This window comes from Heterodontus francisci, chromosome 2, assembly GCF_036365525.1.
Source record: "Heterodontus francisci isolate sHetFra1 chromosome 2, sHetFra1.hap1, whole genome shotgun sequence".
Taxonomy (NCBI): domain Eukaryota; kingdom Metazoa; phylum Chordata; class Chondrichthyes; order Heterodontiformes; family Heterodontidae; genus Heterodontus; species Heterodontus francisci.
In genome coordinates, this window is record NC_090372.1 from 114,016,545 (window position 1) to 114,040,089 (window position 23,545).

General features: G+C 45.2%; 1 protein-coding gene across 4 annotated transcripts in view; it reads left to right on the plus strand.

Moving 5' to 3' along the window:
* The window catches only part of LOC137346255 (collagen alpha-1(XXVIII) chain-like), a 311,231-nt gene that overhangs the window by 195,638 nt on the left and 92,048 nt on the right, over window positions 1–23,545 (plus strand). For all 4 annotated transcript variants that reach the window (XR_010968689.1, XR_010968688.1, XR_010968690.1 and 1 more), the window contains exon 20: window positions 12,187–12,255. Coding sequence is in view for 1 of the 4 variants with exons in the window: in XM_068009727.1 (XP_067865828.1) it covers window positions 12,187–12,255 (69 nt within the window). In the remaining 3 variants the exon portion in view is untranslated. The remainder of the gene's footprint in view (window positions 1–12,186; window positions 12,256–23,545) is intronic.

A 23,545-nucleotide genomic window follows, 5' to 3' on the forward strand; every position in this document is an offset into this window, starting at 1 on the left:
AACTTCCCTTGAAATTGGCAACAATTTGATAAAAAGCTCCTTAGAGAGAATGCTTATATATAGAGTGGAAAATGGAAATCTGCACACTGTTTCCTTGTGATAGGGAAGACTTTTTTCTGAAATGGGGCCACATTACAGATAGAACTCTTCACTACATCTAATCTGTGTCTTACTTGATCTGAGAATGTTTAGTGCTCCACTGTGACAATTGGATTCCAGTGTGCTGATCCTCCTCCCTCTTATATCTTTGGAAAATGTGGGCAATGTGTACTTGAATCTTTGATTTACGGTGTGCCTCATTGGGTTTTTTTGTGGCCCTGTGTGTAACTATTGCTCTTTCCCTCACTCTTGCTATCTGTCCATGTGTATGTTTCTCTCGCTCTATCTGTTTATCATTGTTTGCAACTGTGGTTATCTCTTATTATCTGAAAAATGTTCATTGTTTAGTTTGAAGTGGAAATCATTCTTCATTTGTGAAATGGTTTAGTTATATTTTGTGGGATATGTCGAAGATTCCTTGTTCCAGTCCTACTCAGGCCCCCTCCCCCCAACTCTTTTTCCAGTACATTGATGACTGTATCAGTGCCGTTTCCTGTTCCCGCCCCGATCTGGAAAACTTGATATCAACTTTGCTTCCAATTTCCGCCTTTCTCCCACCTTTACATGGTCCATCTCCGACACTTCTCTTCCCTTCCTCGACTTCTCTGTCTCCATCTCTAGGGATAGGACTGTCTACTAATATTCATTATAAGCCCATCAACTCCCACAGCTACCTCGACTACATTTCTTCACACCCTGCCTCCTATAAGGACTCCATTCCATTCTCCCAGTTTCTCCGTCTCTGATGCATCTGCTCTGATGATGCTACCTTCCACGACAGCGCTTCTGATATGTCTTCCTTTTTCCTCAACCGAGGATTCTCCCCTCACTGTGGTTGATAGGGCCCTCGACCGAGTCCAGCCCGTTTCCCGCACCTCTACCCTCACCCCTTCCGCTCCCTCCCAGAACCGCGACAGGGTTCCCCTTGTCCTCACTTTCCACCCCACCAGCCTCCGCATCCATCTGCCATGTCCAGCGTGATGCCACTACCAAACACATCTTCCCCTCCCATGTCAGCATTCCGAAGGGATCGTTCCCTCCGCGACACCCTGGTCCATTCCTCCATTGCCCCCTCCACCTTGTCCCTTTCTCACGGCACCTTCCCTTGCAATCACAGGAGGTGTAATACCTGCCCTTTTACCTCCTCTCTCCTCACCATCCAAAGCCCCAGACACTCCTTTCAGGTGAAGCAACGATTTACTTGTACTTCTTTCAATTTAGTATACTGTATTCGCTGCTCATAATGTGGTCTCCTCTACATTGGGGAGACCAAACGCAGATTGGGTGACCGCTTTGCGAAACACCTCCGCTCAGTCCGAAAGCATGGCTCTGAGCTTCCGGTTGCTTGCCATTTTAACATGCCCCCCCACCCACCCCCACCACCACTGCTCTCATGCCTACATCTCTGTCCTGGGATTGCTGCAATATTCCAGTGAACATCAACGCAAGCTCGAGGAACAGCATCTCATTTATCGATTAGGCACGCTACAAGCCTGCCGAACTGAACGTTAAAGTTCAATCATTTCAGAGCATGACGGGCCCCACTTTATATTTTTAATTATTTTTTCTTTTTTATTATTTATTATTTTTTATTTGTTTGTTTTATTTCAGTTTGTTTCATCATTCGTTTATTTACCATGTGCCTACCCACCGTTTTCTTCATGTTTGTGGTTTGGGCCAGGCTGTTCATTTTTCTGTTAATTAACACCCTCTCTGCACTAATGCTTTGTCTTTCAGCACACCATTAACATACCATTTGCCTTTGCTCCATGACCTTCTGGTCAATTATTCTCTGTGACCCTATGTCCTATCAACACCTTGCCTTTTGTTATCTCTTGCCCCACCCCTGCTTTATTTGATTAAAATCTATTACATTTCTAACATTTGCCAGTTCCGATGAAGAGTCACTGATCTGAAACGTTAACTCTGCTTCTCTCTCCACAGATGTTGCCGGACCTGCTGAGTATTTCCAGCATTTCTTGTTGAAATTTCAGATTCCCAGCATCTGCAGTATTTTGCTTTTATTTTGCTTTAATTATATGTTCTAGACTCCAGATAAAGTATTCATTTATTTTTTGGATGTAATTTATTTTTGAGCTTACGTTGATTTGCACCTAGCAGGAATGGCTTTGAGGATTTATTGAAGCAACATAGCATATTACCTCTTGGGTGGGGGAGTTATTTACTCTTGGCTGTTGCCCACCATTTTAATTTTTCATATTTCTTCACGTATTTCTTAATTCTTTGTTAAGTTTTTCTTTTTATTTCTCTGTATGTGATGTAGCATATACATTTCATTGTATAAATATCTGCCTTTTATATGACTTTTTCTGTATTATGATTTTTATTATCTGCTTATCAATAAAGAAAGAAACAGAACAGACAGCAGAAGCTGTTGCATTTTGGGCAACTATTTTAGAGGGAGAATCCCTTCAGCGGTAGGGATTTCATTACAGTGTAGCTTTCTGGAGAATTCCAGTATCAACTCTCCTTAATCACTAAGGACATAAAGGGGGGACTTTATGCAGTCCACCGCAGCAGATTTGGTGGCATGCGGGGTGATTTAATTAGGCGAGAGATGTTTTATTAGTTTCTTGACGGTGGGATATTTTAAAGGAATTAAGTCGTCGGCGGGTTTGCGGTGTTCCGGGGTCCCCCAGCGCAGTGGCGGATTGCAGCTTTGCATTCAGTAAAATAACATGAATACTCATTAGCCTAAGCATAGTTACGATTTAGTCCTACCTTCCAGAATAAGTGAACGGTGAGCAATATTCCCATGCCACCCAGTTCACGAATGTTTCAAAGTGGGGTGCAACAGTCGGATTTGCGCAGTTGAGTCTCAAGACTGTGCTCTTCCCTCTTTAACTCATCCGATAAGCTAACACCAGCATTGAAATGGATGTTTGCCTCCAGTTTCGGCACCAGCAAGGGCGAATCATCTCAGGGAATGGCAGCAACGACACGGGCAGCTGCAACATGGTGGAGCAGGGGAGGGTAGTCGGGGAGGGAAGGGTGGGCATGATTGGGAGGAACAGGAGAGGGTGGAGTGGAGTGTCCAGGTTGCTGAATGGTCGATGTTGATGGTAAAGCTGCATTTTGTCGACTACCAGGGTGGTGGGTGGATTAGATTAGTACATTGTGAAGATATTTGGCAAGGGCCTAAAGGGAGGGATGACTGCTGTTGACTTCGGGGAGCTTTGGAGCAAATTGAGGGTACTGGCTAACAGAGGGAACTGTCACAGTCAGTGGGGGCAAATGGATTCTGTAGCGAGGAAAGTGAAAACTAATGGGTGGGTATTCGACAGCTTCATATGGAGGGTACAGGACTCAGCAACAATGGTCAGTTCGATGTGAAGAGGTTCAAGAGTAAAAGTTGGCATGGCAGTAGTATCAGGAGTAGGAATGGGGGGGAGGGACGGCATGAAGACATTGATGATTGCACTGTGCACGGTAATAGAACATAGAACATAGAACAGTACAGCACTTCGGCCCACGATGTTGTGCCGAACCTTTAACCTACTCTAAGATCAAACTAACTACCTACCCTTCATTCTACTATCATCCATGTATCTATCCAAGAGTCGCTTAAATGCCCCTAATGTATCTGCTTCTACTACCACCGCTGGCAGCGCATTCCACGCACCCACCACTCTCTGTGTAAAGAACCTACCTCTGACATCTCCCCGAAACCTTCCTCCAATCACCTTAAAATTATGCCCCCTGGTGATAGCCCTTTCCACCCTGGGAAAAAGTCTCTGGCTATCCACTCTATCTATGCCTCTCATCATCTTGTACCCCTCTATCAAGTCACCTCTCATCCTTCTTCGCTCCAATGAGAAAAGCCCCAGCTCCCTCAATCTTTCTTCGTAGGACATGCCCTCCAGTCTAGGCAGCATCCTGGTAAATCTCCTCTGCACCCTCTCTAAAGCTTCCACATCCTTCCTATAATGAGGCGACCAGAACTGAACACAATATTCCAAGTGTGGTCGAACCAGGGCTTTATAGAGCTGCAGCATAACCTCGCGGCTCTTAAACTCAATCCCCCTGTTAATGAAAGCCAACACACCATACGCCTTCTTAACAACCCTATCATCTTGGGTGGCAACTTTGAGCGATCTATGGACATGGAACCCAAGATCCCTCTGTTCCTCCACACTACCAAGAATCCTGTCTTTAAGCCTGTATTCTGCATTCAAATTCGACCTTCCAAAATGAATCACTTCACACTTTTCCAGGTTGAACTCCATCTGCCACTTCTCAGCCCAGCTCTGCATCCTGTCAATGTCCCGTTGCAACCTACAACAGCCTTGCACACTATCCACAACTCCAGCAACCTACGTGTCATCGGCAAACTTGCTAACCCAGCCTTCCACTTCCTCATCTAAGTCATTTATAAAAATCACAAAGAGCAGAGGTCCCAGAACAGATCCCTGCGGAACACCACTGGTCACCGAGCTCCAGGCTGAATACTTTCCATCTACTACCACCCTCTGTCTTCTATGGGCCAGCCAATTCTGTATCCAGACAGCCAACTTTCCCTGTATCCCATGCCTCCTTACTTTCTGAATGAGCCTACCATGGGGAACCTTATCAAACGCCTTGCTAAAATCCATATACACCACATCCACTGCTCTTCCTTCATCAACGTGTTTTGTCACATCTTCAAAGAATTCAATAAGGCTTGTGAGGCATGACCTGCCCCTCACAAAGCCATGCTGACTGTCTCTAATCAAACTATGCTTTTCCAAATAATCATAAATCCTGTCTCTCAGAATCCTCTCCAATAATTTGCCCACTACCGACATAAGACTGACTGGTCTATAATTCCCAGGGTTATCCCTATTCCTTTTCTTGAACAAGGGAACAACATTTGCCACCCTCCAATCATCCGGCACTACTCCAGTGGACAGTGAAGACGCAAAGATCATCGCCAAAGGCGCAGCAATCTCTTCCCTCGCTTCCCGTAATATCCTTGGGTATATCCCGTCTGGCCCCGGGGACTTATCTGTCCTCATATCATAATGGGGGGAGGTTCAATGGTTACAGAGTGAAGGGTAACGGGTTCAAGCTGGAAGGTTGCAGGAGGAGGTTGGAAGGTGGGGAGACTTGTCCTGAATTCCATGTGCGCCATTTTCTCCAACGATAATGGGAACCACGTAGACATTCAAGGTTTGCAAGGAGAGTGGGAGGAAGCAAACGACAGTGGGTGTGTCTTCTACCTGGCTGCAATTTGAAGGCTGAATCGCCACACTCTGCTTATTTGTTGTTCAGAAAAGTCACAGCAACATGCATCCAATTTGTCTCGTACCACGAGAAGAACAAAGAGAGAGACTAAGGAGGGCTCTTTTCCCTCAACTCATGATGCCAGAACACCAGCAACAGGCAGAACAGGAAGGTGAGGATGCTCCGAATGATAACATCGAGGAATGGCCTGGCACATCATCGTATCCTCAGGACAAGGACAAATTATCTTCAAATGTCAGAGAGACAATGTCAGAGACGCCTAAAGATGTCATGTGAAATGCTCACAGAAATTTGTAGAATCCTGCAGCATGACCAGCAGCCACTCGGCTTCAATGGGAGTCCCATCCCAGTTGCCCTCAAGGTGACTTCTGCACTCAATTTTTTCTCCAGTGGCTCCTTCCAGGGATCCATGGGCAACATGTGTGGCATCTTACAGGCTGCAACCCACAGGTGCATCATAGAGGTGACCAATGCCTTTTTTCGTCATGTCAATGATTTCATCTACTGACCTGTAGATGAGAACAACTAGGCATCAAAGTCTGTAGGCTTTGGTGCCATTGCTGGGTTCCCTTGAGTGCAGGGGCTGATCGGCTGTACTCATTAGAGCTCCCTGGGACCAGCTTGCTGTCTTTGTTAATTTCAAAGGCTTCCACTCTTTACATGTGCTACTGGTTTGCGACCAAGGGAGAAGAATCATGCATGTCTGTGCACGTTTCCTAGGGAGCTGTAATGACTCCTACATTTTGAGGAACTCCCAGCTGCCAACAGTTTTCAAAGAACCAGCCAAGGTGGACAGATGGATCCTGGGTGACAAGGGTTACCCTCTTTGTACATGGTTAATGACATCCCGTACATCATCCCCAAAGCACTGCTGACGAGAGGTGCAATGTTGCATACGCATCCACCAGAGCCATCAGTGAGCACACCATTGGCATGCTGAAAATGTGATTCCGTTGCCTTGACTGGTCTACAGGGGCTTCAGTGCATGCCACAGAGGTGTCACGGACAATGTCTGCTGTGCCATGCAGAACCTTACAATTAGATGCGACAACATTCTGCAGGCGAAGGAGCAGGAGGAACAGCAGTCTTCCTCAGATGAGGGTGACAATGAGGAGAGTGAGGAGGAGGATACAATGCCAACAATGCCATCATCGATATGAGAGACATGGAGAGACATGCAAGGGACATCAGGGAGAACCTAATTTATGTATGTTTCAGCCAACAACAAGCCACATCATCAAGGAACGTTGGGAGGAGAAACAACAAATTGCCCACAGAAATTCACTTTTGCATGAGGTCTTATTCATCTCTGCAATCTTAACGAAGTGTGGCTGTACTTTCATCTGATTGGCATTTGAAATCTCCTATAGGCTACGATGAATGTGACTTTTTTATTGGTTCATGGGATGTGGGCATCACTGGCTACGCCAGCATTTATTGCCCATCCCTAATTGCCCTTGAGAAGGTGGTGGTGAGCTGCCTTCTTGAACCGCTGCAGTCCATGTGAGGTAGGTACAACCACAGTGCTGTTAGGAAGGTAGTTCCAGGATTTTGACCCAGCGACAGTGCAGGAACGGCGATATAGTTCCAAGTCAGGCTGGTGCGTGGCTTGGAGGGGAACTTGCAGGTGGTGGTGTTCCCATGCATTTGCTGTACTTGTCCTTCTAGGTGGTAGAGGTCACAGGTTTGGAAGGTGCTGTCTAAGGAGCCTCGGTGCATTGTTGCAGTGCATCTTGTAGATGGTACATGCTGCTGCCACTGTGTGTCGATGTTGGAGGGAGTGAATGTTTGTGGATGGTGTGCCAAGTAAGCGTCTGCTTTGTCCTGGATGGTGTCGAGCTTCTTGAGTGTTGTTTGAGCTGCACCCATCCAGGCAAATGGAGAGTATTCCATCACACTCCTGACATGTGCCTTGTAGATGGTGAACAGGCTTTGGGGAGTCAGGAGGTGAGTTACTCGCTGCAGAATTCCCAGCCTCTGACCTGCTCTTGTAGCCGTGGTATTTAAATGGCTACTCCAGTTCAGATTCTGGTCAATAGTAACCCCCAGAATGTTGATAGTGGGGCTTTCAGTGATGGTAATGCCATTGAATGTCAAGGGCAGATGGTTAGAACCTCTCTTGTTGGAGATGGTCATTGCCTGGCACTTGTGTGGCACGAATGTTACTTGCCACTGATCAGCTCAAGCCTGGATGTTGTCTAGGTCTTGCTGCATTTCTACAGCAGCTGCTTCAGTAGCTGAATGGTGTTGAACATTGTGCAATCATCAGTGAACATCCCCACTTCTGACCTTACGATTGAAGGAAGGTCATTGATGAAGCAGCTGAAGATGGTTGGGTCTCAGATACTACCCTGAGGAACTTCTGCAGTGATGTCCTGGAACTGAGATGATTGACCACCAACAACCACAGCCATCTTCCTTTGCACTCAATTCAGCTCCAACTACACACCACTGCAAGCAGCATTATTATGACCGTAGAAAACCAAAGTAAGGCATGACAGTATTGGAAAAAATTATTAATCATCAATAGGAAAACAGCCATTATTAAAGAGTGAAGGCTCAAATTCCAATGATATAGATAGTGGACATTTCCTGAGGTGCTTTGCAAGCTTCATTGCGTTCCTGCCATAGGCCTCCAAAAAGTTTCTTTATATCCATCTGTAACCAAGCAAAACATTACTGAGAGTGAATCAAATTTTGTATGAATTAAAATGTTTTAATAAATCTTTGCAATCGTGACAATTTGTACAGCACCCGTGCCACCTTTGTGATCAAAACTGTTTCAATTTCCTTTTTCTCCCTCTACGTCTAGGTGCTACCTCGACATTAGCAGCTGAGGTGGAGGCAGTCTGCTCAATGCGCTGCCCCGTTGCTGTGAATGACTGTGGCGGGCATCCTCTGGAGGAATGGGGCCTTGATGGCTCCCTCCTGCTGGGGGTCTGCAGCAGTGGTACTTCAGTATCTCCCATGTGCTCGCTTGCTGGACATTAGAGGGTCAATGTCGGGGGGGGGGACCAGACGCTGCTTACCCTGCGAGTGTCCTGAGAGGAATGCTCCAGGGCAGCTGGTACACACTGCTCCTCCATTTGTGTGCACAATGGCATCTGCCTGCATCCCTGAAGGGAAGGAGCACCTGGAGGGAGGTCCAGGTTCCTCGTGCCCCTCTCGTTTAGACTCTGCTGCACAGAGCCCATGGCAACTGTGATGGAGTGCAGGTCAGATTTCATATAGCTCTAGTGCTCAACCAGACTCGCCATGGAGCTCAAAAGACTCTCGACTGAGGAAGCCATATGCTCAAATGCCTGGGACATGGCACACATCATGGCTTGCATGGACTATTCCATGGCACATGCAAAGCCACGCATGACCTCAGGCATCTCCAACATATTTTCCAAATGGCTTTGCTGTAAATCCAGCAGACTTCTCATAGCAACAAACAGAGGATTATCATGAGCATGTGGCTCAGCAGGGGTCTGGTCCCCAGCAGTCCTCCGAGTGTCAGGGGACCCGGCTGGCACACGCTCCCTCAGCTGCTGGGACGTGTCTGTGTCGTGCACACCAGTTTGTGATCCAGATTCTAATCTTAAACCCCCCACGGACCGTGTGGATGTATCTGCGCTGGCGGAGGTGGAAGCAGAGGCAGGTGATGGTGCATTCTCTGGGGCATTGGCTGCTTCTTCCTCCCCAGAGAAGGATTCTTGGGCCACATGGTGTTCTGTGACTCAAGTGCGGGCACCTGCAGTGGAGACTCAAACAGAGGCACTTACGCATGTGCTTCACTTGAGGTCACACAATTTCCTTCAATTTCCACTTTTGGCTGCAAGAGCAGAGATGACACTTAATTCTTATGCTTGGTGGCTCCTGCCACCTTCCTCTCTCATGATCTCAAAGGCCTTCTCCTCAGCCGTGGTCAGCATCCTAATGTCAGAGACCCTCTCCTCCCATTCTAGCAGGCTCGCATTGGTTGTGGCTTAGTTTATCCTGCAGACAGTGCAGATTTAATGACATGGCAAATGATGAACCACTGCCATTGCATACGTGCATCAACATCACTCATTCTGCAGTGGCTTTTGCATGACACATCCAATCACATAAACAATTTTCATCATTTAGTGAATGGCACTAAGGCTGCTCACACATTCCACTGCATTCCTTGTGTACCCTTTGCCTTAAAGACACAGTGACATGGAAGAAAACAATGGAGCAGCTGTGCCAGGATCACTTACCCTTGCTGATCTGAGCAAGTCATTGATGCGCTTATGGCACTGTACTCATGTTCTACAAGTTACCCCACAGTTCGAGACCTTTTCCACTACCTCCATCCAGGCTGCCTTGGTGAGGTGGGAGGGTCTTTGCATTCCATCTGCAGGAAAGAGGTACTCCCGTTTTTCCCTGACGGCCTGGAGGAGAACCTGCAGGGAGGCATCACTGAACTGTGGGGCGGGATGCCTCCTGCTCGCTAACATGTCATTCACTTTGGCTGTAGGGAAAATAAATGATGTGAAGTTGGTGGTGACTTTCACAAAATAAGGGAGGCAAAAACGTTTTGATTTAAGTAAAAGCTTGAATTTAAGTTAGTCTGAAGATACTTACATAAAAGGAAGGCTGTTGCTCCTTGAGGCTGCAAGCACAGAATGTTTTTTATCTGTGGCGATCGTGATGCTTGGGGCAGGTTCTACCAATGAAAGGCCGCCCCCATCGCCTGATCCCACGTGTTCCCAGTGACCGTCACTGCATGGCTAATTTAAATACAAAACTGCATGGGAAACGGGATTTGCGGCGGAAGCAGAAGTTACAACAATTTCTGGTCCCACTGTCGGGAACACCGCAGCAATGATAATATTCCATCTGAAGAGTCTTCAAAGGGATGTAGATAGGTTAAGTGAGTGGGAAAAAATTTGGCAGATGGAGTATAATGTGGGAAAATGTGAACTTTTCCACTTTGGCAGGAAGAATAGAAAAGCAGTATATTATTTAAATGGAGAGAGATTGCAGAACTCTACGCTACAGAGGGATCTGGGTGTCCTTGTACATTCACAAAAGGTTAGTATGCAGGTACAGCAAGTGATTAGGAAGGCAAGTGGAATGTTGTCATTTCTTGCAAGGGAATGGAATATAAAAGTAGGGAAAGTTTGCAATTGTGCAGGGTGTTGGTGAGACCACATCTGGAGTATTCCGTACAGTTTTGGTCTCCTTTCTTAAGAAAGGATATAATTGCATTAGAAGGTTCACTTGACTGATTCCTGGGATGAAGGGCTTATCTAGTGAGGAAAGGTTAGGCAGGTTGGGCCTGTATTCATTGGAGTTTAGAAGAACAAGAGGTGATCTTATTGAAATATATAAGAACCTGAGGGGACTTGACAGGGTAGATGCTAAGCAGATATATCCCTTTGTGGGAGAGACTAGAACAAGGGGACACAGTTTAAAAATAAGGGGTCTCCCATTTAATACGGAGATAAGGAGAATTTTTTTCTCTCAGATGGCTGTTAGTCTGTCGAATTCTCTTCCCCAGAGAGCAGTGGAGGCAGGGTTATTGAATATTTTTAAGGCTGAGTTAGATAGATTCTTGATTGACAAGGGACTCAAAGGTTATAGCAGGTAGACAGGAAAGTAGAGTTGAGGCTGCAATCAGATCAGCCATGATCTTATCAAATGGTGGATTAGGCTCGAGGGGTCGAATGGCCTACTCCTGCTCCTAATTCGTATGTTCGTATGTATGTGCATATGTTCACAATTGCTTAATGTTAAGCAAATTAGTTCAATTGCAATGCCACATTTCAGAAAATGTTCCAGTTGGGTACGTTTGTATGGTGCTTGATGCTCTCTTTTGTAAAATTTTTCTTAAAACTCGTAAGACAACAAAATTAAATTACTTCCCCCCCAAATGTAAAGTGCATAATTTAAATAGTACCCTATGAAATAGCATTGACTTTTGCCACTGCCCGAACAAAAAGAACCTGAATTAAGTACACACGCATTCAAGGGCTGGGAATTAACCCTGGGCGGACGGGAGCTGGCCATTGACTGAAAAGTCAATGGCGAACACGTTCCCGCCTCACCTGGGGATCCGACCCATATTTTGCAGTTCGCCGGGCGTCAATTGATGTGAGGCGGGACTTCCACCCGTTTGAGGGAGGAAGTCCCGCCGAATAGAGCAGCCGGCCAATCAGTGGGCTGGCAGCTAACTGTCCCAGCAGCGCTACTGGGAGCGGTGGCAACTGCTGGGACTACAGCCCAGCTCGAAATGGATGTCGGGGAGCCCAGAACAAAGGTAAGTTTTTGTTGCCTTGCTGGGGTAATTAGTCAGGCCCTGGCGAGGCAAGGGTGGTCGATTGGGGGGACGGGGAGTGTGTTGGGTGTTGGGGATGGTTGGGGCATTGGTGGAGGCCCTCCATCGGGCACAGGGTGCCCGATCATTAGAGCCCCCCCCCCCCAACGGGCCATCAGAGAGCCTCCTGCTTTTGTCATGCTGCTTCTTTCAGGTCTAGGATGCCCGCTTGCCATGTGTAAAATCTGTGTGGAGGCTGGCGAAGGCCCTTAAGTGGCTGTTAACTGGCCAGTTAAGGACCTTGATTGGCCTGGGGCAGACAGGCCGTTTCTCGCCGCCGCCATCCTGCGTAAAGTGGAGGTGGGAGCGGGTCAGGAAGAGTCCCTGAAGCCTTCTGTTCCATTTTACGCCACCATCCCACTCTTTGGGGGAGGTGTAAAATTCAGCCCAAGATATAAGGTTGTTCTTACCATTGCTGTTAAAAGGCAGCACAGTTTTTCTGCAGCTACTTTTACTTTAGATGTGTCATATTTCATGAATATTAAATAGAGTAAATTTTCATTTTATTTTGCTAGGGTGAACTGGGAGATCCAGGATTGCCTGGTCCACCAGGGTTTGGCATTAAAGGAGATCCAGGAAATCAGGTGAGCCTCTTAACCATGTTGATTTTCTTCTCTCTTATGAAATTTAAAATATATAACATACTGAGACCTTTTTTTCTGATTCATTGGCACGATTTCAATGGGTTGGCAAGGGAACTGGTGTAAATTCCAGTATCATCAGCTGTCTCCCAGGCGAACACCGCACGTTATTTTCAAGGCTGCCTTCTAAGCCATCATGAAATGCAAGAGCTTCATTTGTACAACGTCATGTTATTGAGTTGGTTTTACACATGCATTGCGCTTGTCCACTTATTTAAAATAGGCTTTAGAGGACAATTAATCTAGCCTTTCATAAAGTAATTTTTTAAAGCTACACTGCTAGAATTTTGATTGATGTAACCAAAATTGTGAAAATGGGTACAAATTTTAGAGCTCTTCAATTCCTGAGTTTTTTGGAATCAAAAGGGATGTCAGTATGGCTTACTTGCACTGCACGTGGTTTGCCTACGTCTACTGTAATCCACTGAGTCATCTTTACAGACCTAGGTGGAACTACTTGGGACTGTCAGAAGATAACAGCCAATTCAGGCTATGGTTCACCAGGGAGGCAGTGATGGAATTGTGCCATGTGCTGCAATCTGAACAGTAGATAACCTTTACTAGCAGTAGTCAATGTAATAACTTCAATTTCTATGGCCGGACTTTTACAGTGGGCAGACGGGAGCCGGAGTCCAACATAAATGTCAGTGACGAGCCCGCTTCCATCCAGCCTGGGGATCCGTCCCATATTTTACGCATCCCCAGGCTTTAATTGTCCCGAGGCGGGACTTCCACCCACTTCAGGGAGGAGGTCCCGCCTCAGTGAGCTGCCGACCAATCAGCGGGCTGGCAGCTCTTAGTCTCAGCAGCGCCACTGGGTGTGATGGCCACTGCTAGGACTGCAGCCCAGCCAACGCAATGGATCCGAGAGAGTGGATAAGTTTGGGGTGCCTCACCAGGGGGATCAGTCATGCCCTGGTGAGGCTAGGGTGGTCGTTTGGGGGGAGGCGGGCATCTTGGATCACGGGGGTGGGTTGGGAGGCGGGGGCGGCTCTCAATCGGGCACCCTGTGCCTGACTGTCATGCGCCCGCACCCCCCTCCCCCACCCCCGGGGCGCGGAAAGGCCAGCAGCTATCGCTGGGCGGCCTTTCACATCCCTGGCACACCTGCTTGCCATGGGTAAAATACCCGTGGAGGCGGGCGAAGGCCCTTAAGTGGCCGTTAAGTAGCCACTTAAGGGTCTTGATTGGCCTCGGGCGGGTGGGCCGTTTCCCCCCCACCCCCCCCAGCCTGACCTCTGTAACCTTGTTCGGAGGCAGAATCGGGGTGGGTAGGCCTCCTGGAGCCTGCTGCTCAATTTTACACCGCTGCCACACCACCATCCGACCCGCTGGGGCGGCGTAAAATTTCGGGCTATGTCACTGGGTAATTGCTACAGGCATGTCTACAATATCTGGGGTGGACTGATGCATTAAGCAGGAATTAGTTCTTTGTTCACCGGGGCAAGTACTTTTGTCACTTTTTCTTTGGGAAAGCAAAAACAGAATGACAAAGCACTGCAATTTTCTTTTCCGATATTGTAGGATTCCCCAAACTGCAAGGGGCTATTGATGTCACCCATGCCCTTAGACACAATTCAATTGCTGTTCACAAACCACCAAGGATTGCACTCCATCAGTGGCTAGATGATCAGCACCACTGAATCATACAGATTAATGTTACCTTCCCAGTCAATACTCACGATTATTTTATTCTAAGACACAACTCTGTGCCTGGTTTACTTAAAGGACCAGGGAAACTAGAAGGATGGCTCCGAGGAGTCCCTGACCATTGACACCTTTGTGAGAGCAGATGTAATGTGGCCTACACATTATAAAGCCTACTATTGGCATCTTGAGGTAATGTTTCAGAAATCTGGGCAGATCATGGATCAGATCTTGCAGTAGAATCCTGCCAGGGTCTCAGAGTCTGCAAGATTATCATTATATAACGTAGGCTCGGGGGGATTGGTTCGCGCAGTTGGCTAGACAGTGCGTGCGTGAAGCAAAAAGACACCAATAGCACAGGTTCAATCCCCGTACCAGCTGTGGTAGTTCATGGAGAGCTGCTTCCTTGCCTTACCCCACGCTTGTGGAGTGGTGACCATCAAGCTATACATCACCAACTGTCTCTCTCAAATGGGAGAGTTGTCTATGGTCCTTTGGGATTATGGCAACAGCAACTGTAGGCTCCACAATTTTGCTATCTAAAAAAGTCCAGCTGTGGAGGAGTAGCAGAAGCCCCATTCACATTCAAGATCAGAGGGGGATGCTGATGGCAACCCAAAAGCTGTCGCTGCAGAAGCACCGTTGCAAAGCTGAAGAACAGCACATCTAGCTCTCATAGACGCAGCATTACCTGAGCTGTTTTGGCCATCCATTCCATTAACATTTCTGTCCCACAAACAGTAAACAAACTACATGACCAATTAATGTTTTGATAGTGTTGGGTAAGACATGTTCAAGAGAACTGGCTCCTCTTCTTCAAATAATGCTTCAGCATCTTTTACCTGAACAGGTAGGTAGAACCTCAGTTTAACATTTCATTTGAAAGTTGACACTTTTGGCTTTGACTACTCCCTCAATAATGCACTAAAATGTTAGTGTAACAATTTGGAACTTTTACTGACATGGCCTTCAAGCCATTTTGCTTTAAATTTGTTGCAAAGGTTAGGTTCAGAATAAAAAGGAATAATTCCCAGAGGTACACAAGTCATTTGGAATGTTGGTTAGTATGGCTCTCAATAGGAAGACTAGATAGGCCACACATCAGATTGTTCATGTTTCCATGTAATTTAGTTTTCTGCAACTTAGTGTTATTAAGGATTGGTCATAGCTATTTCTTGCCTATTGTGATAGAATGGGTATTCATTCATTGTGCCATCAGGGGGCTTGGCTGAACAGGATATATAGTTGTCCTTAAGCCCGCACATTGCATTTTATTCAAAATGCTAACTTTTTCAATTCAGCAGGCTTTTCTGTGACACAAAGAGCTAAGGGGGGGGGGGGGGCGGGGTGGGAGGGGATGGGGGGCTGGGGGTGTCAGAGGACTATCTTGGTTTTCTTTTACTCTCCCTCTCTGGGAAGTTAGTGTGTGTCAGTCAGGGAGCTGAGAGGCTCCAGTCCTTGGTACAAGTTCATGCAGTAGAAAATAGTCAGCTTAGGGACTGCTAGCTTAAAAGGAATTTTTGCTTAGAATAGTGGCAGAGTCATATATATTGTTAATTTATGCTACGACATGTGGTAAGAATTAGATGTATCTCACTGGAAAATGGCAGTCTATTCTTTTCTGTATTTCAAGTAAAATAAGCCTTGTTGATTTATAATAATGCCTGTTACACTGAAAAACGTCTTATTCTATCTTCTGTAAAGACAGAAAAAAAATCGTGCCACATGCAAGATTGTAGTATTGAATGTATACAACAAGATGTCTTTGTAATAATCCCTGGGTCACTAGATATTGGACAGTAAAAGTGCATTCCTGATCATAAGAACATAAGAAATAGGAGCACGAGTAGGCCATTCGGCTCCTCAAACCCACCCTGCCATTCAATAAGATCATGGCTAATTTGCCCCGGACCTCAACTCCTCATTTGTACCAGCTCCTCAAAGCCCTCAACTCCCCGATATTTCAAAAATCTATCTACCTCCTCTTTAAATACTCTCAGTGATCTAGCCTCCACAACTCTCTGGGGTAGAGAATTTCAGACATTCACTACCCTCTGAGAGAAGAAATTCCTTCGCATCTCAGTTTTAAATGAGTGTCCCCTTATTCTGTAACTATGTCCCCTAGTTCGAGATTCCCCCACTAGTGGAAACATCTTCTTAACGTCTACCCTGTCAAGCCCCCTCAGAATCTTGTACCTTTCAATAAGATCACCCCTCATTCTTCTAAACTCTAATGAATAAAGGCCTAACCTGTTTAGCCATTCTTGATAAGTCAACCCCTTCATCCCAGGAATCAGCCTAGTGGATCTCTCTTGAACTGCCTCCAATGCCAGTATATCCTGTATATCCCAAAAACTGTACACAGTACTCCAGGTGCGGCCTCACCAACACCCTGTACAGTTGTTACAAGACTTCCCTATTTTTAAACTCCAACCCCCGAGCAATAAAGGCTAAAATTCCATTTTCCTTCTTAATTACTTGCTACACCTGCATGCTGACTTTTTGTGTTTCATGCACAAGAACACCCAGATCCCTCTGTGCTGCACTTTTTTGAATTCTCTCTCCATTTAAATAATATTCTGCCTTTTGCTTCTTCCTACCAAAGTGCATGACCTCACACTTTCCTACATTAAACTCCATCTGCCAAGTTTTTGCCCACTCACTCAACCTATCTATATCCCCTTGCAGATTCCTTATGTCCTCATCACAACATGCCCTCCCACCTATTTTTGTATCATCAGAAAATTTGGATATATTACACTCTGCCCCCTCCTCCAAGTCATTAATATAGATAGTAAATATTTGAGGCCCTAGGACTGATCCTTGTGGCACTCCACTAGTTATGTCTTTCCAACCTGAAAAAGGCCCATTAATCCCGACTCTCTGTCTTCTGTGAGTTAACCAATCCTTAATCCATGCTAATACATTATTCCCAATACCGTGAACTCCTATCCTGAGCAATAATCTTTTATGTGGCACCTTATCGAATGTCTCCTGGAAATCTAAATACACTACATCAACCGGTTCCCCTTTATCAACTCTGCTTGTTATATCCTCAAAGAACACAAAACCATGTTGACTCTGTTTGATTGCGTTAAGCTTTTCTAAATGTCCTGCCATTTCTTCCTTAATAATGGACTCAAGCATTTTCCCAACAACCGATGTTAGGCTGACTGGCCTATAGTTTCTTGCTTTTTGTCTCCCTCCCTTCTTGAACAGGGGGGAGCCTCACATAAGCAGTTATCCAATCCACTGGAACATTCCCGTAATCCAGTGAGTTCTGGAATATTTCAACCAATGCCTCCACTATTTCTGCAGCCACTTCCTTTAAAACCCTTGGATGCAGGCCATCAGGTCTGCCTTTAGTCCTATTAGTTTGTCAAATACTTTGTCCCTCTTGATAGAGACTGTTACAAGATCTTTCCTCCCATTAGCTCCTTGTTTATCTGATATCTGTGGGATGTTTATAGTGTCCTCCACCGTGAAGACCGATGCAAAATATTGGTTTAAATTATCTGCCATTTCCCTATTCCCAGTTATCAATTCTCCAGTCGCATCCTCCAAGGGCCCCACGCTCACTTTAGCTACTCTCTTTCTTTTTATATACCCATAGAAGCTCTTGCTGTTTGTTTTTAGATATCTTGCCAATTTATTTTCATAATCAATTTTCTCCCTCTTTATTAGCTTTTTAGTCATCCGCTGCAGGTTCGTAAAAAATTCCCAATCCTCTGGCCTACCACTAGTTTTACCGCTTTGTATGCCTTAGTTTTTGATTGGATACTCTCCTTGACCGCCTTTGTTAACCACGGGTAGTTCATCCTTCTCATTGAGTCCTTCATTTAGACCGGGTTAAATTTTTGCTGAGCATTATGTAATATCTGCTTAAATGTCTGCCACTGCTCATCCACTGACCTTCCCCTTAGTCTATTTTCCCAGCCCGCTTTAGACAACTCTTTCTTCATACCTCTGTAATTGTCCTTGTTTAAGTTGAGGACGCTAGTTTGAGATCTGAGTTGCTCAGCCTCGAACTGAATTTGAAATTCTACCATGTTGTGATCGCTATCCCGTAGAGGATCCTTAACTACAATATTTCTTATTAATCCTACCTCATTACACATTATTAGATCTAAAATAGCCTGTTCCCGGGTAGATTCTGCAACGTATTGCTCTAAGTAACAATCCCTGATGCACTCTACAAATTCGTCTTCCATGTTACCTCTGCCAATCTGATTTGTCCATTCAATATGCATATTAAAATCAGACATGACAATTGTAGCACCCTTCTTACAAGTGTCCATTATTTCCCGATTTATACTTTGACCTACAGTGAGACAACTATTCAGGGGCCTATAGACGACTCCCACCTGTGACTTCTTCCCCTTGCTATTCCTTATTTCCACCCAAACTGATTCCACATCACAATCTATTGCATCTATATCACTACTCACCACCTCACTGATACCTTCCTTTATTAGCAAAGCTACCCCACCTCCTTTTTCTTTTTGCCTATTTTTCCGGGGCATCGAATACCTTTGAATATTGAGTTCCCAGTCTTGGTCACCCTGCAACCACACCTCTGTAATAGCTATCAAGTCATACTCATTAATTTCTATTTGTGCCGTCAACTCATCTATCTTGTTACAAATGCTGTGTGCACTCAGATTAGGAGCCTTAAGCTTTGACTTTTTGTCATTTTTACTCATTCTGTTTCTAATTTCTGCTGCACTCTTCTGCTTATATTTTCTGCCCCTTCCTGTCACACTTTGATTACCATTCGCCTCTTCACTACCCTGCATCTCTGCTCTCTCGCTTCTTTTTGATTTTTTAAACTTCCCTTCAATTGAACCCTTCCCCCCACTAATTAGTTTAAAGTCCTATCTACAACCCTAGTTATACAATTCGCCAGGACACTAGTCCCAGCATAGTTCAAATGGAGCCCGTCCCAACGGAACAGCTCTCTCCTTCCCCAGTACTGGTGCCAGTGCCCCATGAATCGGAACCCATTTCCCCCACACCAATCCTTGAGCCACGTGTTTACCTCTCCAATCTTATTTACCCTATGCCAATTTGCACGTGACTCAGGTAGTAATCCGATTATTACCTTTGTGGTTCTGCTTTTTAATTTCGCCTCGAGCTGCTCATAGTCCCTCAGCAGAACCTCTTTCTTAGTCATGAGAGATTACAGGTTCATGTAAAGGAGGAACCAGTGAGGATGTCTAATTTGATGCATTTTCTAACAGTCAGCTGAAATTATGTGCACAAATCATGATATGGCCCTGAATCCATCACCATGTAACTTAGAGGCGACAAGCCTGTCAATTTAGCCAAGCTAGCACTGCATAAAAATAATTTCCAAACTGCAAATGTTGGGAATTTGAAACAAAAGCAGAAACAGCTGGAAATATACAGCCAGTCAGTCACCAGTTGTAACCTGCGAGCAGAGAAATAATGTAGAAATGTTACCAGAAGCACATAGGAAGATGGCCAAGTGCTCATCGTATGTGAGTACCTGAAGATGTATCACTCAGTTAGACATATAGGCCTCATTGAAGTTTTGTCCAGCTTCTGTCCATAGCTTGCTTAAGGATGTCATTAGCCAGGGGCTGTAGAGGATAGCTGAAATAAAAACAGAAAATGCTGGAAATACTCAGCAGTTCAATGATCTTTTGTCAGAACTGGAAAACATTAGAAATATAACAGAATTTAATGAAGTACAGAGACAGGAAAAGCAGGTGAGAGGGAAGAACAAAAAGAAAAGTCTGTGATAAGGTAGAAAGGAGAGATTAAGTGACAAAATGGATGATGGTGCAAGGTAAAAGGAGATAGCGATGGAACAAGTAAAGAAACAAAAAATGGGCCTAGAAGAAATGTAAATGGGAATAGCAGAATTATCGTCAACAGCTGCCATTCCAAAAAAAATGGGGGCAAAGATTATGATCTGAAATTCTTAAACTCAATGTTTAGTCCAGAAGGCTGTAAAGTGCCTTGTAGAAAGATGTGGTGCTGTCCTTTGAGCTGTGAAAGACGTTATATAAATGCAATTCTTTCTTTCACAGAAAGCTTTGGTCAAGATCAGAGCTTTCAGCAGATCAATGCTGTGAGGTGGCAGAATGCGTTCTCTTCCTCCTTGGAATCACCACAGGGCTGCTACTGCCACTTCCTGAAAAGTACTATTGCCTTCTTCCATGACAGATCCAGGAAGGCAACACAGGAGGATGGGAGAAAAATCCAAAAGAGAACCTGTACCCCTGCCACCTTTATCATGGGGCAGCAGATAGTGGAGGAAAGGCCAGAGGCAGTCCAGGAAAGGATGGTGGCAAGTAACATTCGCACTACACAAGTGCCAGGCAATCACCATCTCTAACAAAAGAGAATCTAACCATCTCCCCTTGACATTCAATGGCATTACCACCGCTGAATCCCTCATCGTCAACATCCTGGGGGTTACCATTGACCAGAAAGTTAACTGGACCTGCCATTTAAATACTGTGGCTACAAGAGCAGGTCAGAGGCTGGGAATTCTGTGGCGAGTAACTCACCTCCTAACTCCCCAAAGCCTGTCCACCATCTACAAGGCAAAAGGAGTGTGATTGAATACTCTCCACTTGCTTGGATGAGTGCAGCTCCAACAACACTCAAGAAGCTCGACATCATCCAGGACAAAGCACTCCATCCACCACCTGAAACAATTATTCCCTCCATCACCGGTGCACAGTGATGGCAATGTGTACCATATAAAAAGTGTTCTGGAGCAACTCACCAAGGCTCCTTCAACAGACCTTTCCAAACTCATGACCTCTACCACCTAGAAGAACAAGGGAACAGACGCACAGGAACACCACCACCTGCAATTTCCCCTCCAAGTCACAGACCATCCTGACTTAGACCTATATCGCCATTCCTTCGCTGTCGCTGGGTTAACATTCTGCAACTCCCTCCCTAATAGCACTGTGGGTGTACCTGCAGCAGTTCAAGAAGGCAGCACACCACCACCTTCTTAAGGGCAATTAGGGATGGGCAATAAATGTTGGATTTGCCAGTGACGTCCACATCTCATGAACAAATTAAAAAAATACATAGGTTGGGTAAACTTCATTGTCCAACTTCTCCTTTATTTTATGCTGCTATCCCACCCAAAATGAGGCAAGATCCAGGCCAGTCCAGAATTTGAGTATATAATCTTTACTGATATATTAGTACTTTACTAAGGGAATATTGGAATTGCAGTCTGTCAGAAAATATTAAAATCAAGCCTTGTTCTGATGGATGTGGAAGATCCCATGGCACTTTTTGAAGAAGAGCAGGGGGTTTTATTAATATTCTGGCAAATATTTATCCTCAACAACACCACCAAAAACAGATTAACTAGTTGTTCTTCTCACTATTAGCAGGATCTGGCTTTGTGAAAATTGACTGTGTATTACCTGTTGTGGTTTATTTGTGTTTACCTGCATAACAACAGTTACTACCCTTCACTGGCTGTGAAGCACTTTGGGATGTCCGGAGGTTGTGAAAGGTGCTATTTAAATGCAGTGTTTCATTACAATGGCACACAGATGAAAACCATCAGAAAAGACTGAACATGCATCTACTCATATTGTCAATAGAATTGCTGGGCTTTATTATTTTTACTTTGAGCTATTATAATGCTGATACTATTTGCTAAGGGATTGTGATGGTGCACAATGTTGAGGTCTAATGTGTTTTTCTGCAGTGCAAAGCTTTGGTTGTAATATATGTAAATTGTATGTTGATGTAGAATCATAGAATAGTTACAGCACACTAGCTTTGACTTTGCATCATTGCTGATGATTCGCATCTACTGTTCATCTGTTATGAGTCTTCAGGTGAGAATACTGTCCAATTCGAGCAAGGCATTGCTGGTTGCAATGGGGGCATTGTAGGTCTTCATTCACAAATGTGGGGGCTACTGCCGCATGCTCCTTCCTGCAATGGCGCTTTTCTCTGCCAATCTGAAGATGTAGTTCTTCAAATTTCTGTGCTCCAGTGTGGACATTTCAGCGCCAAGTGCTTCGGTCATGTGCAGACTGTTCCCAGCTATTTAAGTCAATCTGGCATGATATGATGTCTCGATTGCATGAGTCCTTGTATCTTAGCTTTGGACACTCAACAGGTCTACTGGCACCATCAAGCTATCCATACACGGCATCTTTTGGTAGATGACCTTTTGGTAGATGGCCTAGTCATCATTGTTGACGTTGCTTGAGCATTGCCATGATACTTTCTGAATTAGAAAGCTGCAGTACTTCTATGTTGGGGACTCTATGCTGCTAACAGATCCCTAGGATCCTTCCCAAGCAATGCATATTAAGTGAATTCAGTTTGCATTCCTGCTTCTGATATGTAGTCCAAGTTGCAGCACCAAACAGCAGTCTACTTAATATACAGGTATTATAGATTCTTAGTCATATGGCAATTGTGAGTTTGGGGTTTTTCCAGGCTCTTGCCTGAAGCTTTCCAAGTGCCGCAGCAGCATTACCAACACAAGCTGATATTTCCTCATCAAGCTTCATTTCACTTGAGACCATTGACCCCAAGTAGCATAATTTGTCTACGTTGTTCAATTCTGTGCTGTCTCGTAATAATGCTGTTTCGGCCTGGCGACCTTAAGTCATTGGGCTGGATTTTACAAGCCCCCCGACATCGGGGGTCATGGCGGGGTGCCCGGAAAATACCTCCAGTGAGGACATGGGCCTCGACGCCGGGTAGGCCCCACCCCCTATTACTGGTGGCGGCGAGGTCTAGTGTGTTCCAGAACCTAACCACTCGCTGTATAAAAAAGGTTTTCGTTATATCACCGTTGCTTCTTTTGCTAATCACCTTAAATCAGTGTCCTCTGGTTCCCGACTATTCCGCCCAATGGGAACAGTTTCTCTCTATCAACTCTGTCCAGACCCCTCCGGATTTTGAAAACCTCCATCAAATCTCCTCTCAACCTTCTCTTCTCTAAGGAGAACAACCTCAGCTTCTCCATTCTATCCACGTAGTCCCTCATCCCTGAACCATTCTTGTAAATCTTTTTTGTACCCTCTCTAAAGCTTTCTTAAAGTTCGGTGCCCAGAATTGGACACAATACTCCAGTTGAGGCTGAACCAGTGTTTTATAAAGGTTTATCAGACCCTCCTTGCTTTTGTACTCTATGCCTCTATTTATAAAGTCCATACGACTTTTTAACCATTTTCTCAACCTACCCTACTACCTTCAATGATTTGTGCACATGTACCCTCAGGTCTCTCTGTTCCCAGTTTAGAATTGTACCCTTTATTTTATATTGCTTCTCCTCCTTCTTACAACCAAAATTTATCACTTCACACTTCTCTGCGTTAAATTTCATCTTCCATGTGTACACCCATTCCACCTGTCTGTCTATGCCCTCTTGAAGTCTATCACAATCCTCTCCACCTGCAAATTTCGAAATAGTGCCCTGTTCACCCAAGTCTAAGTTATTAATTTATATCAAGAAAAGCAGTGGTCCTAGTACTGACCCTTGGAGAACCACACTCCATACCTTTCTCCCATCCAAAACAAAACTGTTCACCACTACACTCTGTTTTCTGTCACTCAA